The following is a 15,904-nucleotide window of genomic DNA, read 5'->3' as shown; positions in this document are numbered from 1 at the left end:
TGCCGCTACGTCTGCTGCTCGCTCTTCTGGTGTCCCCATGGAAGTTGTGCTTGCCGCCGCTGATTGGAGTGGTCCCAGCACGTTTATTCGGCATTACTACCGGCCATCTGCAATGGCCCAGTTCACCCAAGCTGTCCTGAATGCTGATTGATCGCTCAGTCCGGACCGACTGCAGTGTCTGCCTCTTCAGACCGATGTTAGGTTTTGTTCACTTTGAATGACACACTGGAGCATCGAGCTGGAACCTCTGAAATGTAATCTGTAATTCTGCAAGAATTCTCTGAATTTGCAGTGGAATTATGGTTACATGAGGAGGTGAAAGCGAAGATGTGACAGTGTGTTCCCACCCATTCTATGATGAACGTTTCCGATTCTACCCACCCTAGCTGTCACAGTTCCTAACCAGTGGGTTGACTGTCTGCTCTAGTGATCCACATCTGTTGGATTGACCACTATTTTATGTGTTATTTGGCTGCGGTGCCGAATGTATAATACTTCCGTTTATCCCGTTATCCGTGTCATGTTTCCAAGGTGTGGACTGCACGCTTCCTATGGTATATGACTTTGTAGTGCCACCTGCCAATTCAAGTTGTATTCCATGAAATACTAGGTTTTCTGTCAGCTCGTTCAAAAGGCCAGTGAGGGTCAGGTTGGAGCTGAGGATAAAGGCGCGAAGATGTGTTTGTTTATTGACGTCACTAAAAAATCTCGGGTTTTATTATGTGAGATGAAAGGCCTAACACACTGTCACATCTTCGCTTTCACCTCCTCATGTAACCATAATTCCACTGCAAATTCAGAGAATTCTTGCAGAATTACAGATTGCGCTCAGAAATGTATGTGGTTGCTGCCACCAAACCAGGCTTCCTGTGCTACAAACAGTACAAGATCTGACTGAAAAGATAGAATCGCAAACGTTTCTCATCATGAACCAGCCCAATTTATGAAAACGCTAAATTTGCGCACCGCGAAAGTTTGTCGCTTTACAGTACTTGGTTGAGTAGAGTAGAGTAGAGTAGAGTAGAGTAGAGCGGATCAAAAGCCGGTAGGTGCTAGTTTACCAACGTAGATCTACCCTTTTCAGTAGAACGTCGATTTTACAGTACGATGTACGCTATTGTGTGGAAACCAGCTCTCATCGTCACACAAGTACAGAATTACCATACCTCTACCAACTTCTACCGACTTCCACAGGCCTCAAACCTGATAAAGCCGGCAGAGGAAAGTACAATCTACCGTTGGTCGTAGAAAAAACGAACATATTTACCCTGGTTCGAGTCCTGGTGGTGACAGGCACTTTTTTCAGACTTTTCCCGTTTGCTTCTTTCCCTCAAACCAGTGAAATCTACCAGAAGAAGTAGTTTGTACTCAAACCTGTAGATCAAAACGAACGCTCCCTAAGTCGTATCCATACACATTTGTATATGCGCTTACGGGAGGAAAATCCGTGCGACGAAAAAGGACCGTACAGTGCTAAGCGGGTGTACGTGTTTTCCGGGTACGTATTAAGTGAGTTCCACTGTACAGTGAAACATGTCTAAGGCGACCGCTCAAGCCAAGGAACCTTCAAAATGTGGTCTCCATGTACAGGTGGTCTCCATGTACAGGTGGTCTCCTTATCCAGAGTCATTCGACTGGAAATAACACCGCTTGGTCCTAGTTGTAGTGGTCCTCCGAAACAGGTGGTCGCCTTATCAGAGTGGTCCTCTTGACAGGTTTTACCGTATTTGACATTCGATTTCGTTAGCGATTATTTTGACCGATTTCGCGGGAGATTTCAGAGAGTTTTGTGCTAGGATTTTCAATGTGCAGGGTCGGCGGAAATTGTTGACCATTTCCCACAATTTCACCATGGAGACTCAAAAATGGAGTCTGTAGCCCAGCCAGTCGCAGGAAAACTGATTTTCTTCGATCCACGTGATGCACCAATTTGTTTTACTTCCATGTCGTAGAAAAAAGGTCAACTTTGGACAAGTAAGCATCAGCCATGGGTGAACAAACTAACCTACAACTTGCAAAGAGGGAAGCAGTGGTTGCCACGAGCCAGGATGGCTCTTTGTTGCCGGACGGATCGCTCGTATGTTGGGTTTGTCGGCTCATGGAGTCAGACAGATCGTCATCCAGCCAAACGCCGATGAAGTCAGCCGTGCTCAATTCAATGCAATGCCAGCCTCCGCAGCAGGCAAGTGACGCCGCTGTGATGATATTGAAACTCTATATCGTTTAGTGCCAATAAAATAATATCCCTTTAGATATAACTATAACCTTCACATCCTCATATTTAAATCTGTCCATATATGACATTAGAATAGCATGCTGAGTACTATTTCCCATACTACCGGTACCTTTTCTAGTACATGTACTCACATATTGTACAACTTGATAGTATTGCACACCAAGATAAAATAACAAGGATGACAGCCCTTCACGGTTAGTTGTTGGTTAGCCGAACGAGAGTGAGTTGTTGGTTTGTCCTCTCCTTCACTTGGTGTCAGAAGTGGTCCAGTCATTGTGTGTCAGTACTGCGTACCTCCGTCGTTGCTGAAAGTTCGAGTATTTTTATTTTTATTTTTTCATTTTCTCGAGTTCGTGGGCCGCAGTTGAGCCATGTATCTCGAGTCGTTGGCGTGTGCACGCCACGACACGCCACGAGCAGTTGAGGGATATCTGCCGGGGGCTGCATCTCCCCAACGGTGGTTCATGACCTGATCTTGTGCGGAAGATCCTCTCAGTATCGCGTAGCAGTGCGGGGATGGGTCGGGAGATCGATACTGAGTTCGAGGAGGTGGCTCCTGATGATGGCGAGCCCCTACCTGATGCTGGTACCCGGTCGACACTCCCTTCTCCGCCGACGGATTTGTTTCGTTACCTCCGTCACCGAAACCTCGCTTGCCGAAAGTAAGTGCTAATTCTTATTTCGGCAAAAGGAACAAATTTGATTATACCAGTGACAGTGTTGAGCAGTCCTTAGCCACGAACCAGTTGAAGTTTTCCTTCAGGGTTAGTTGTCGGTTAGCCGAACGAGAGTGAGTTGTTGGTTTGTCCTATCCTTCACAGCCGCTCTGTGCTTGTGGAACCTGACCTACTGCCTGACTTCACCTGCGGAAGCAAGCAAGGTATGCTGAACACAAGAGTGATGAGAGGTATGATAGGAGGCTTAAGGTACTCAGTCTCGTTGATCGCTTCAAAACTGCCACGGGATTACGGAAGGAGCTTGCTGCAAAGACTGGCACACATCTCTCACGTCGTACCTGGATCACAAAGTGGCTGTGAAAAAGCCATATATTGCCGAAACACATCGCAAGAAGAGGTTGTAGTTTGCAAAAGATCATAAATCATGAACAACTGAGCAATGGGCGTAGGTGCTATGGACTGGCGAGTCCAAATTCAATATGCAATGCAGTGACGGAGTTCGGTACGTCAGGAGGCGCAAAGGAGAATGACTGAACCCCAACTGTGCTCACGTGGCACAGTTAAGCATGGTGGAGGTGGTATTATAGTGTGCGGCACTATGGCGGCGTGCGGTGTTGGACAGCTCTACAAGGTCATGGGCAAGATGGAGCACACCCAGTGCCCAGTGGCTTGGCATCTTACAGAATTGCATGGTGCCAAGCATGCACGAGTTGTTTGGTGAAGGCCATTGTGTTTTTCAACAGGACAATGACCCGAAACATGCCACATGCGCCTCGAAGAGGTGGCTTTAGGACCAGACATTCCGCACAATGGAGTTGCCAGCCCAAAGCCCTGACCCGAACCCCATTGAAAATCTCTGGGAGACACTGAACAGGCACCGTGACCACTCCAGGCATAGTCGGAATACTCTACTCAATACATAAAAGAAAAAGAAAACCCCAAACTGTCTGCTGCTCACCATTAGAGTCAACATTGTGTACTTCCAGTTTGTGCGCAGTGAGTTGGTTGATCCTGTTGAAGGAGAGGCTGCACGAGCCGCACTGGTGCTGCGGCGCTCGAGTGTGACTGATCTCGTGTCGACTGCAATCACTGGGTGCAGCAAACGCCACGTGACAGTACTTGCACTGAAAGCGCTTGACAACATCTGGACTCACATCAAAGCCATCAAAGGTAGGGGTGAAACGAAGGTCTCAATTTGCAAAACAAACCTTCATCAAAACGAACGAATGTGTCGTAGGATTCTTTTACTTGAAGTACCAGTTCACAGTTCCCGTTGAAGCGAACTCTGTGCATGATGTGCCCTACTATGACTGTACACAAATGTTTCGCTGTGCGGTCACAACAAGCCCATAGCTTTTGCTATGTGCTGATTGTGCCACCAACTGCCCAAGGCTGCTTCTGCACACCGTGGCCGTGACTGGCACGCGCTCAAGCCCAGTCCTTGGCCTACTATGCACTTGCAGTGGCGCCTAACGGGAGTCAAGTGGACACACAACTACCGGTAGTTGACTGTACAGACTACAGTACAGTACGGTACACGTGTATACAGGGAAGATCAGTGCATGCTTGCATGAAGAAATCGTGTGTTGACCTTCTTTTAAATTGCAAACGGAGGTTTGTTTCAAATGAAAACGAAGGTTCTTCGAACCTTTGACACCTTCGTTTCACCCCTTATCAAAGGCAAAACACCCAAAGTCACAGTGCAGAACAACACGGCAACGATGAGTGAGGAATTGAGCGATGGTGACTCGGAGTGAGACTCAAACGGTGTCAATTTCACTTGCACCCCTGCTCAAGCACTGACTCTATGCGTCATAGCTTTCAAATGATCAGGGTACAGCCAGTGACTGAGTGTTAACGGCTGCACTGGAGTCTGCGAGTACATGGGAAAGTATAGCCAGTGTCCTCAAAGAATCGCTGAGCAGTTCAACAGCGCACCCTGGTCCAGGAAAAACAAATTAATTTTATTGGTTGAAATAAACTATACAACTCTGAAGCATAGAGCCAGTGCAGTTTGAGCAGCGGTTTCCCGGACTCCAAACTGACCTGTTTTCTAGTGTGTACTCTCTCAAACCTGAGCTAGCATGTAATTGTGTTATTAAAGGCATGTGTCGACTGGACATCACTTACTTTTGTGCTTAGAGATGTGATAGAGTAGAGAGTCGCGCGACAGATACTTCCTGTCACAGTGCGGGCATTCGTGCAGTTTGCCCTTGGCATGGTGCACGACGTGCTTGTTGAGAGTACGCTCCTCGCGGAATCGCTTCTCGCAGAAGCTGCACTGGTACGGCCGGACGTCGGAGTGCATGAGATAGTGCCGTATCAACTGGAGACGGTAGGGAAACTCCTTGAAGCACACTTCACACACGAACACGCCACGCTGCTTGGCATTCCATGAGCACTGATCTGCAAGAATAATAAAATAAAAAAAATAAAAAAATCACGGTTCGCGTGAGACTCGGTCAAAGGCCAAGTTTTCCGCATCCGCAGGAACGCCACCACCCTCTTGGATCAAGGCGCAGAGGGGATGCAGCTCCTAAGCGGTGGGGTGGGTAAGTGGTGGTTCTGAATAATAATAAAACAGGTCGCGTAATAAAGCAGCATAACAATAACTAGTTAGATGTGCAAAGTGAGTCTTCTCCTAAGCACCCCGGGTTGCAAGATTACTGCAGAGACCGAGTAACCTACTGGACAGTACGCACCCAACTGAAACTCCAATGTCTAATGAAAGTCGGTGTCAGCGAGTTGCATGTCTCAGTACTCTGTTAGCTTAGCGCCTAGTTGTTGCCCATGTTACCGTATTTCTCGAATAGAAGTCGACCTTTTACAAAATTGAGGTCCCAAGTATGGAGCTTCGACTTATCACCACTTACAAACGGGAAAACACGGTAGCTACAGTGGTGGGTGGCTATTCATACATGTAACTCTAACTAAAAGTCTCCTGTCCTCTCTATAATAAGATATTAAAAAGAGTGTGATATAATTTATAGACAACACTACTGATGCACAATGTGAACATGCACTTGTAGCACAGTGTCAGCACAGGGCCAGTCGACATTCAGCCTGCTATCATTCCACACACCATACTAGATCCCCTTGTCCCTTTCCTCAAAGTGACGAACACAGTGACACACACAGTGACACACACAGTGACACACAATCACAACTTGAAACCTACTGATGTGAGTTTCCAGGTGCCGGCTGAGTGATTCCAGCGAGGGGAAGCACTGCTTGCACACAGAACAGGGGGTTTCCCCAATCTCCACCATTGCAGGGTGTGTTCCCAGCGGGTTGAGTACGGCAGCGGTGTGTTGTTGCTCCGTCTCACTGCCCTCTGTTGCTAGGGCGGCAGCTACAGCGACAACATCACCAGTATCCACCGGGGACTCAGCACCATCATCCATACCTTCTTCGTTCCCAATTTCATTCGATGATGTGTGCAAATTCTCAGCGGACTCATCAGCTTGACCCGTCGAAGGTGCTGTGACACTGGAAGAGACGCCTGCAGCACATTGAGGAGTCGCAGTAGCAGCACTGCCACCACTAGCTCTGGCTGAGCGCCTTGGACGATCGGCAGCTATCGCCCTCGCTGAAGCCGGCAGGTAACAGATCAACACACAGTAGATCAACACAGAGACAGCATGTCAGTGTACACACACACACACACACACACACACACACACACACACACACACACACACACACACACACACACACACGCAATGCTGTTGAAAATTGAGTGCCCCTGTCAGTGATGAAATCCCGGAAAAAGGTATGCAGTATCCGAGGTACTGGACTTCCTATTCAAAGTTGACTCACGCGGCCCCACCAATACGATACATGTGCAGTATGTCAAAATGCTTGAAATTATTCATTGAACTCAGAAATGTATGTGGTTGCTGCCACCAAACCAGGCTTCCTGTGCTACAAACAGTACAAGATCTGACTGAAGAGATAGGATCGCAAACGTTTCTCATCGTGAACCAGCCCAATTTATGAAACGCTAAATTTGAGCACCGCGAAAGTACTTGGTTGAGTAGAGTAGAGCGGATCAAAAGCCGGTAGGTGCTAGTTTACCAACGTAGATCTACCCTTTTCAGTAGAACGTCGATTTTTACAGTACGATGTACGCTATTGTGTGGAAACCAGCTCTCATCGTCACACAAGTACAGAATTACCATACCTCTACCAACTTCTACCGACTTCCACAGGCCTCAAACCTGATAAAGCCGGCAGAGGAAAGTACAATCTACCGTTGGTGGTAGAAAAAACGAACATATTTACCCTGGTTCGAGTCCTGGTGGTTTTTTCAGACTTTTTCCGTTTGCTTCTTTCCCTCAAACCAGTGAAATCTACCAGTAGAAGTAGTTTCTACTCAAACCTGTAGATCAAAACGAACGCTCCCTAATTTGTAACCATACACATTCGTATATGCGCTTATGGGAGGAAAATCCGTGCGACGAAAAAAGGATCGTACAGTGCTAAGCAGGTGTACGAGTTTTCCGGGTACGTATTAAATGAGTTCCACTGTACAGTGAAACCTGTCTAAGCCGGCCGCTCAAGCCAAGGGACCTTCAAAATGTGGTCTCCATGTACAGGTGGTCTCCGTATCCAGAGTCATTTCGACTGGAAATCACATCCCTTGGTCCTAGTTGTAGTGGTCCTCCGAAACAGGTGGTCGCCTTATCAGAGTGGTCCTCTTGACAGGTTTTACCGTATTTGACATTCGAATTCGTTAGCGATTATTTTGACCGATTTCGCAGGAGATTTCAGAGAGTTTTGTGCTAGGGTTTTCAATGTGCAGGGTCAGCGGAAATTGTTGACCATTTCCCACAATCTCACCATGGAGACTCAAAAATGGAGTCTGTAGTCCAGCCAGTCGCAGGAAAACTGATTTTCTTTGATCCACGTGATGCACCAATTTGTTTTACTTCCATGTCGATGATATTTGGTCAACTTTGGACAAGTAAGCATCCGCCATGGGTGAACAAGCTAACCTACAACTTGCAAAGAGGGAAGCAGTGGTTGCCACGAGCCAGAATGGCTCTTTGTTGCCGGACGGATCGCTCGTATGTTGGGTTTGTCGGCTCATGGAGTCAGACAGATCGTCATCCAGCCAAACGTCAATGAAGTCAGCCGTGCTCAATTCACTGCAATGCCAGCCTCCGCAGCAGGCAAGTGGCGGCGCTGTGATGATAGAGAGGTTCCGCACTACGTAAAGTTGAGGAACTTTACGTTAGTGGGCGGGGAAAACCCGTGAATTCGCGAGTTTGCACTCCACTTACGAAAAGTTGTCTATGTAGAGTACGTAGATAGGGCTCTGATAACGTAGCTGGTCCGTAAGCTGATTGGGGTACAAATTTATGACTCTCTCCCCAGGTCGATCTGGTCGTACACTGCCGCGTTCGGAGTTGCCAAGGGCAGCTACGTGATTTGAAGACTCCGTATGGTTTTTCTTCTCTTAATTTTGATACACAACGGCCAAGTGCTCCGTTTCCCCCAAAATGCTGCATCACGAGCCCAAAGTGCTGGGTTCGCGGATTGTACCGAAAATGCTAAAAAAATGCCGGCATATTACACGGGGGCCTAGCTGTTTTGCACTGGAATCGTACTTGTACTTTTGACCTCTTCACACTTCTCCTTTTGGCAATGCGTGTCCTAAATCTCTTCGCGAAGTTTCCGCTGATCCCGCGCGGGGTTCTCACGCACTGTGCGGCGCAGTACGGAATTTTGCACTTGTTTCTTTTCTTGTATCCTTTTCTGGTTTCCTAGCACCTTTTCGGGACTGTTCCTCTGGGCAAGAGGTAGCCTTGTCTTGGGGGCTTTCTTGTTCATGGTAGAGTTTTTCTTTGGTGCTCATAGAGTTTGCTTCGTCTTTCTTGTCTTATTATCAAATTTACACTATCGTCATATACTAAGCACAGCTTTGGAGTGTTTTGGAGTGTTGGCGAAATTACATACTCAATACATAAAAGAAAAACAAAAACAAAAACCCACACTGTCTGCTGCTCACCATTAGAGTCAACATCGTGTACTTCCAGTTCGTGCGCAGTGAGTTGGTTGATCCTGTTGAAGGAGAGGCTGCACGAGCCGCACTGGTGCTGCGGCGCTCGAGTGTGACTGATCTCGTGTCGACTGCAATCACTGGGTGCAGCAAACGCCACGTGACAGTACTTGCACTGAAAGCGCTTGACAACATCTGCACTCACACCAAAGCCATCAAAGGGCAAAACACCCAAAGTCACAGTGCAGAACAACATGGCAACGATGAGTGAGAATAAAGAATAATAATAATAATAAGAATAATAATGATGAGCCCTACGTGTTTCACACTATTATACACCACTACCCAAAAAACGGTCTGTCGACTACAAATTCTTCCAAAAGTAAAAATACACACAAACAGTGCCATGCACATGCACACGGATATGATACTGTATCATACTGTATCATACAGTAGATGTACAGTCATGCTTGGTGAAATCTGACCCAAACTGCATATTTAGCATCCTCAACTTGCACGGCCCATGATGCCCTGGAAGTGACACGAATACGGCTGGACGTACACATGTACAAGCACAGTGATGTAATCGGAACTGGTCCAGGGTGTCAGTTTTGCACAACGGGCCAGATTTCAGTGAGCGCAACTGTACATGTACTGTGACATACACCTGTACATATACAGTGACATACACCTGTGCATGTGCAGTGACATACACCTGTGCATGTACTGTGTCAAACACATGTAACCTACCTTTGTGTTTGGTGGCCTGGTGATGACCCAGCGATTGCTTAGAAAAATACTTCTTGTCGCATTGATCGCACTCAAATCGCTTCTCGCTGGAATGCTGCGGCATGTGTTTGCGCAGGTTACGCTCCTCGCGAAAGCGCTTGAAACACACACAGCACTCGTACGGACGAACGTCCGCATGTACAAGGTAGTGGCGTAGCAGGTTGAACCGCTGCTGGAGGTCCTTATCGCACACCTCACACGTGTATGCCCGGACCCCGGAGGACTTCTTCTGATACGCGTCTGCAAAAAACAAGGATAGGAATGTTTGCATAGAAAGTTACAAAGGGCAGAGGGAGGGCCTTGTCACCTTTAAATTAAAACAACAAAGCTTGTGCTTGGGGCTGTCGCTATGCTGGCACTTCACCGCCGCCTCTTGGCAACTCTCACATGATCTCTTGGTCACGTGCTATATGCAAGCAATGGCCATAAGCGAGGGTCCCTGGGTCGAGTCCAGATGGTGACAGTCCAGTTTTCTTCCCTTTGCAACTGCCTCAAACTAATGAAGAAGTAGGAAGTCACGCTCGATGGGGTAAGTCACACCCCCTTCTTTGCTCTTGAAGTTTAGTGTAAAAAGGTGTGACTTACATTCGGGGTAATACGGTACATACTAGTATCCGCAAACCTCTCCACGCTGTGTATGATGATTCGGGCGCATATACAGGAAGCAGTCAACCTGATAATGACTGTCAGTGCCACAAACACAGCTACATGACATAACAGAGTATGTGCAATACACATGGATTTGTATACGCTCCTACGGAAGGAAATCCGTACAGGTCTACTCTCTGGGACCACGCAAAAATTATGCTATATCGAGAGTTATGTTATGTAGAAAAACGTATGTAAAATACAAGGTGTACCTCAAAATGAAGGGTATTACAAGGCAGGTTTAACCGTGCAAACATAATTATACACACTGTATCGCCATCGACATCAGATACCATCAATGCCGCAGAATATATGCACAATAGGACTAAACTGGCTAGCTACGGCTACAGCTTGATCATACCGCGCACGTGATTCTACGTTGTATCGAGAGTGCGCACGTCGGGGACCGCGCCATAGGGTGCGTTATGCCGAGGTTTACGTTATGTAGGACTAAACTGGCCTAAAATGCCTAGCAACAGCTACTGCTTGATCGTACCGTGCAGGTGAATTTACGTTGTATCGAGAGTGTGCACGTCGGGGACCGCGCCGTAGCGTGTGTTATGTCGAGGTTTATGTTATGTAGATTATGTTGTGTAGAACAAAATTTGTTTGGGAGTGATGCTGTTTCGGCGCGGGATTTGATTTTTTTTATTCGATTTTTTTACTTACTAGCGAGGTTTATGTACAAGTGAGAGTTGTTATATCGAGAGCAGACCTGTAGATAACGTCTGCCCTAACCTCAGCAAGTTAAGATATCAAAATGTCTTCCCAGCTTTAAAAATGCTCTCCGATCACATAACGAAGCACAATAGGATCTCTCTTGCTGGCTGCTTGTCTATCCTTCTTTATTCCCTTCTTTTTTTTTCTTGCCGTGGTTGGCTATCATCCCTATCTCGCACTTTGCGTGCCAATTGGTCATGGACCACGAGTTGAGTGAAATAAATAAATAAATAAATAAGCAGGTGTATGTATTAAGCGGGTACAGACTACAGGACATGTGCTGTACAAGCCAAACACCATGTCCATTTTAAAGATGGAAACATACCTATGTGTGCCTCGTGGTGCTTGTTGAGTGAGTCCAGCGACGCTAACATCTCAGTGCAAATTGCACATCGCGTCTGACCAATGTCCACCCTGTCGTAAACGCTGTCTTCTCTCGGCGGCGCAATATACACAGTCATATGTCCACCATCATCATCATCTGGCGAGTCTGCGCACCACAACACTGCATCATCACCATCTTCTCCCCGCTCAAACTCATTCGCCGGCGTACTGCTGCTAATAGGCGTCCTGGCGGCGGAGTGAGCGGTGGAAAGGTTCGGCAGTGGACAGCGCCTTGACGGCGGCACAACAGTGGATGCAACTCTGCTGGGAGAAATGCTGCTGGTCGCTTCACTTTGATTCGACCGCATACTGCTGCGCGTATTGTAGGCACGGAGCGGTGATAGAGGTCTGGTGACTTGACCAACAGCATTACCAGCTCCATCAACTGGCTCGACCATGACGACATCCTCAGGATCGAGCCACGAGTGACTTTCCATGGCTCAAGGCAACAAAACCCCTGGAAAAAGCATACACATATACACACACACACACACATAAGTGCACACACACAAACGCACGCACGCACACACACACACACATAATATAGAAGTGGCGCCACTCACAATCTTTTAGGTACCAATGTGTGTCACTACAAAAGCTATATATGGACCTGTTTGCTGCTGCTGGTATGTGTGTGAATCCGTTGGGCCGCTTGTCCTCTTCTACACAAACGTGTTATCGTGCATTATTTTACACATCGTGCGAATCGCCTATAAGGGAAACTGGGCGCGTGTGTTACTAAGGCCGTAAGGGAACGGCTTTGGCTGGGTTGGACATGCGCGATATGCTGACCCCAACAAGTCAGCTGTGATTGGGTAAAATAAGATTCTGCTGCCATGCACTCATTCATTCAGACTCCCATTTGAATTTCATGGCCCAAATGATATATTTTTATGGACAGTATAGCACTCGTAGTCGAGACGTGCTACATCCTTGACGTGCAACTCAGTACCACCAAGTCACTACAGGGATCCAAGTAGCTGCATGCAGTCCACGATCAGTCTTTATCACTGGACATTTGTTCAAGAACTCCAACGGAGGTGCACGTTCTTACCAGACTAAACTCTAGCTCGTTCCGCAATCCGAAGCTTTGGTTGAACTCCTAATTGACCTAAACCGCGACCTCTGGCAGGGTTTTTGCTATCACCTTGCTAGGGGGTTCTCACCCGATGGTGTCAGGCTTTACTTTTTCCAAAGACAGTTTGAACTTTCGTTTCATTTCGTAGAGTCACTACAAACATTGTACATGATCTGACTGTACAAAAATTGATTTTGTTACCACCAAGCTAGCTCGAGCTCGGGTCCGCCACCTGCGACTGCATGCGCATACTGATCCTACAAAAAAATCTACAGCAGTAGATCTACGAGCAAGACTCAAGAGTCCATAAACAGTTTATGGACTCTTGGTACAGGATCTTGCAGCTTGGAAGACTGCATGCACATATACATGCATGCCGAGAATGATGTCAAGAATATAATTATAATAGTAACTAACTAATTTCAGAATCAGTATAAAAAGGAACAGGGCTTGTCTGTGGATAAGCCCTGGGATGTAGGGATCAACCTGACTGTCAGAGAGACAGCGTGCATCTTCTCAGCAGTGTCTGTGATTGCAAGACTCCAAGAGCCAGTGTGTGACAGGGCAAGCTGCAAATGCAGGAGACATGATTTTCCATCCACCTGCAGAGCTGCTGTGAACCAGTGTTTCTGATCAGTGTGCATGGTATACACAGACTCGCAAATTTCATTGGCTTCATCCTCCTCGCCAATAGTCTGGGCTCTAGCTTCCTTGCCCTTGGACAGGCAGACGACTTCAAAGTGCCCGACCTTTGAGCAGTGTCTGCAGCGAACTCGCGCAGCCGGGCAATGGTCCTTGCCTGGTGGATGGGTTCCGCCACAGTACTTGCACGTGTGAGCCTTGCTTCTGCCGTGCTGACGGTGTTTCACCATATTCACCGCAGCCGCATCCGGTGCTACGGCTGCCACACTTCCCGAAGGCATGTCCAGTGTCCTTCCTGCTTCCTCACTGAACAGTTTATTGTCAACCTTTGAGGCTTCTAATGCGACAGCTTTCGCGATAGCATCAGCGAGCGTTAGTCTTGACTCCATTAGAAGCTGCTTGCGTGCCTCCTGGCACGGCAGCCCGGCTATGAACTGGTCCCGAAGCTGGCCATTCACTAACGAGTCCACTGCAGTCGAGTCAAACTCGCAAAGTGCCGCCTTTTCTCGGAGCCGTCCCATGAAAGAGGTGACGGACTCGTCAGACTGCTGCCTGAGTTTCCTGAATCTGTGACGCTCCGCAGTTGCATTTACCGACGGGCGAAAGTACGATTGGATTGCGGCCTTCAAGACTTGGTACGCGTCCTGGTCACGAGAGGGTTCTGCGACCTGGAGACCCTTCACAATGCGGCGAAGAGATAGTCCTGCCAGGTTAAGAAGCAGTTTCTTCTTTTCCCCTGCGTCTGCGACCTTAGCGATATCGAGATAGTCCTCGAAGTCCTCTAGCCATAGGTTGAAATCGGCTGCTATATTGGCAGAGGGGTCCACAACAAATTCGTGTGGTGGTCGACCCTTGACTGCTGCCATCCTGCCTGGCCACAATCCTGTTCACTGCGCCAATGTGGTGACCAACAGTTAGGTGTGCAGGCTGAGAGAGAGATCTCCCTGTAGCTCTGCTAGTCTATTATACCAATCGTATAGGTGTGACATGATATAGGTGTGACATGATATAGATGTGACATGATATGAGTGGTAACGTGTGGTGCCAATGTATAACTACAGTCCATTTCAAAACTATAGACGCGTACCTAGGCAAAAACCGTTATGCCAGCATCTATACCACATAAAATCTGTGATCACTTTGTGCATAAATTTTTCCAAATTGGGCGTCTGTTATCCAATCGTTTAGAATCTATGAGAGTAATTGTGGAGCGGTCCTGAGCAATATTCCGAAAACTATTCTCAAAAAGTTCCAGCCAAATTTGAAATATTTCAAAAACCCTACACGTCTATAGTTTTGAAATGGACTGTATGTAATAAAGGTAACGCAATGCAACACCAGAGCATTAGTACTTGAAGGCAATACATTACACTCTGTGAACTTTGTGCTTTGCGTGCGTGTAAAAACCAGCGAAAGTATTAGAGTGTGGTGCTGGAGTACACAGACCCGTGCCAGGTTTGCACGGGTCTGGTGTATGTGTGAATCCGTTGGGCCGCTTGTCCTCTTCTACACAAACGTGTTATCGTGCATTATTCTACACGTCGTGCGAATCGCCTATAAGGGAAACTGGGCGCGTGTGTTACTAAGGGAACGGCTTTGGCTGGGTTGGACATGCGCGATATGCTGACCTCAACAAGTCAGCTGTGATTGGGTGAAATACGATTCTGCTGCCATGCACTCATTCATTCAGACTCCTATTTGAATTTCATGGCCCAAATTATTGTTATGGACAGACAGCACTCGTAGTCGAGACGTGCTGCATCCTTGACGTGCAACTCAGTACCACCAAGTCACTACAGGGATACAAGTAGCTGCATGCAGTCCACGATCAGTCTTTATCACTGGACATTTGTTCAAGAACTCCAACGGAGGTGCACGTTCTTACCAGACTAAACTCTAGCTCGTTCCGCAATCCGAAGCTTTGGTTGAACTCCTAAACCGCGACCTCTGGCAGGGTTTTTGCTATCACCTTGCTAGGGGGTTCTCACCCGACGCCGATGGTCTCAGGCGTTACTTTTTCCAAAGACAGTTTGAACTTTCGTTTCATTTCGTAGACAGTCACTTGCACTACAAACATTGTACATGACTGTACAAAAATTGATTTTGTTACCACCAAGCTAGCTCGGGTCCGCCACCTGCGACTGCATGCGCATACTGCTCCCACAACTCGGCACAAGAAAATCTACAGGATCTTGCAGCTTGGAAGACTGCCAAGAAGGATGTCCCCATCCGAGTCTCTTCACTTCAGAATCAGTATAAAAATACTAGTAAATAAATAAAAAGGAACAGGGCTTGTCTGTGGATAAGCCCTGGGATGTAGGGATCAACCTGACTGTCAGAGAGACAGCGTGCATCTTCTCAGCAGTGTCTGTGATTGCAAGACTCCAAGAGCCAGTGGCAGTGTGTGACAGGGCAAGCTGCAAATGCAGGAGGCAGTGGAGATCAGAAACGAAGGCCAAGGGCCAGAAATCAACACCAGTGCTGGATGCATCTCTCGATCGATGGTCGTAAAACATCAAAAGACAGTCCAATCATGATGATTGTCCTCTTGAAAACATCCAACCTACGAAGTACGAGTCCTCGTACTTGTAATTGTTGTAGCTGGAAAACACTGCACTGACAATCTACTACATTTGTAGGTAGGTTGTGTATGCCTGTATGGTCCACCCGGACCCCACATTCTCCTTTGATCACGTGATCGCTCTAAACTTTTTGCAAAATATTTT

At 47.4% G+C, this 15,904-nt stretch overlaps 1 protein-coding gene across 1 annotated transcript in view; it reads right to left on the bottom strand.

The window, feature by feature from the left end:
• Positions 1-15,617, bottom strand: part of LOC135813574 (zinc finger protein 91-like) — a 28,335-nt gene extending 12,718 nt beyond the window's left edge. Inside the window, exons 1-7 of the mRNA XM_065326665.1 lie at positions 15,064-15,617; positions 11,400-11,915; positions 9,668-9,946; positions 8,927-9,112; positions 6,092-6,502; positions 5,044-5,319; positions 3,872-4,057 (exon numbers count right to left, since the gene is read on the bottom strand). Coding sequence (XP_065182737.1) covers positions 3,872-4,057; positions 5,044-5,319; positions 6,092-6,502; positions 8,927-9,112; positions 9,668-9,946; positions 11,400-11,895 — 1,834 coding nt within the window. The 5' untranslated portion in view covers positions 11,896-11,915; positions 15,064-15,617. The remainder of the gene's footprint in view (positions 1-3,871; positions 4,058-5,043; positions 5,320-6,091; positions 6,503-8,926; positions 9,113-9,667; positions 9,947-11,399; positions 11,916-15,063) is intronic.
• Positions 15,618-15,904: the final 287 nt, after the last annotated feature.

Source organism: Sycon ciliatum, chromosome 4 (genome assembly GCF_964019385.1).
Source record: "Sycon ciliatum chromosome 4, ocSycCili1.1, whole genome shotgun sequence".
NCBI classification, from domain to species: domain Eukaryota; kingdom Metazoa; phylum Porifera; class Calcarea; order Leucosolenida; family Sycettidae; genus Sycon; species Sycon ciliatum.
This window is presented reverse-complemented; position numbering and strand designations above follow the sequence as displayed.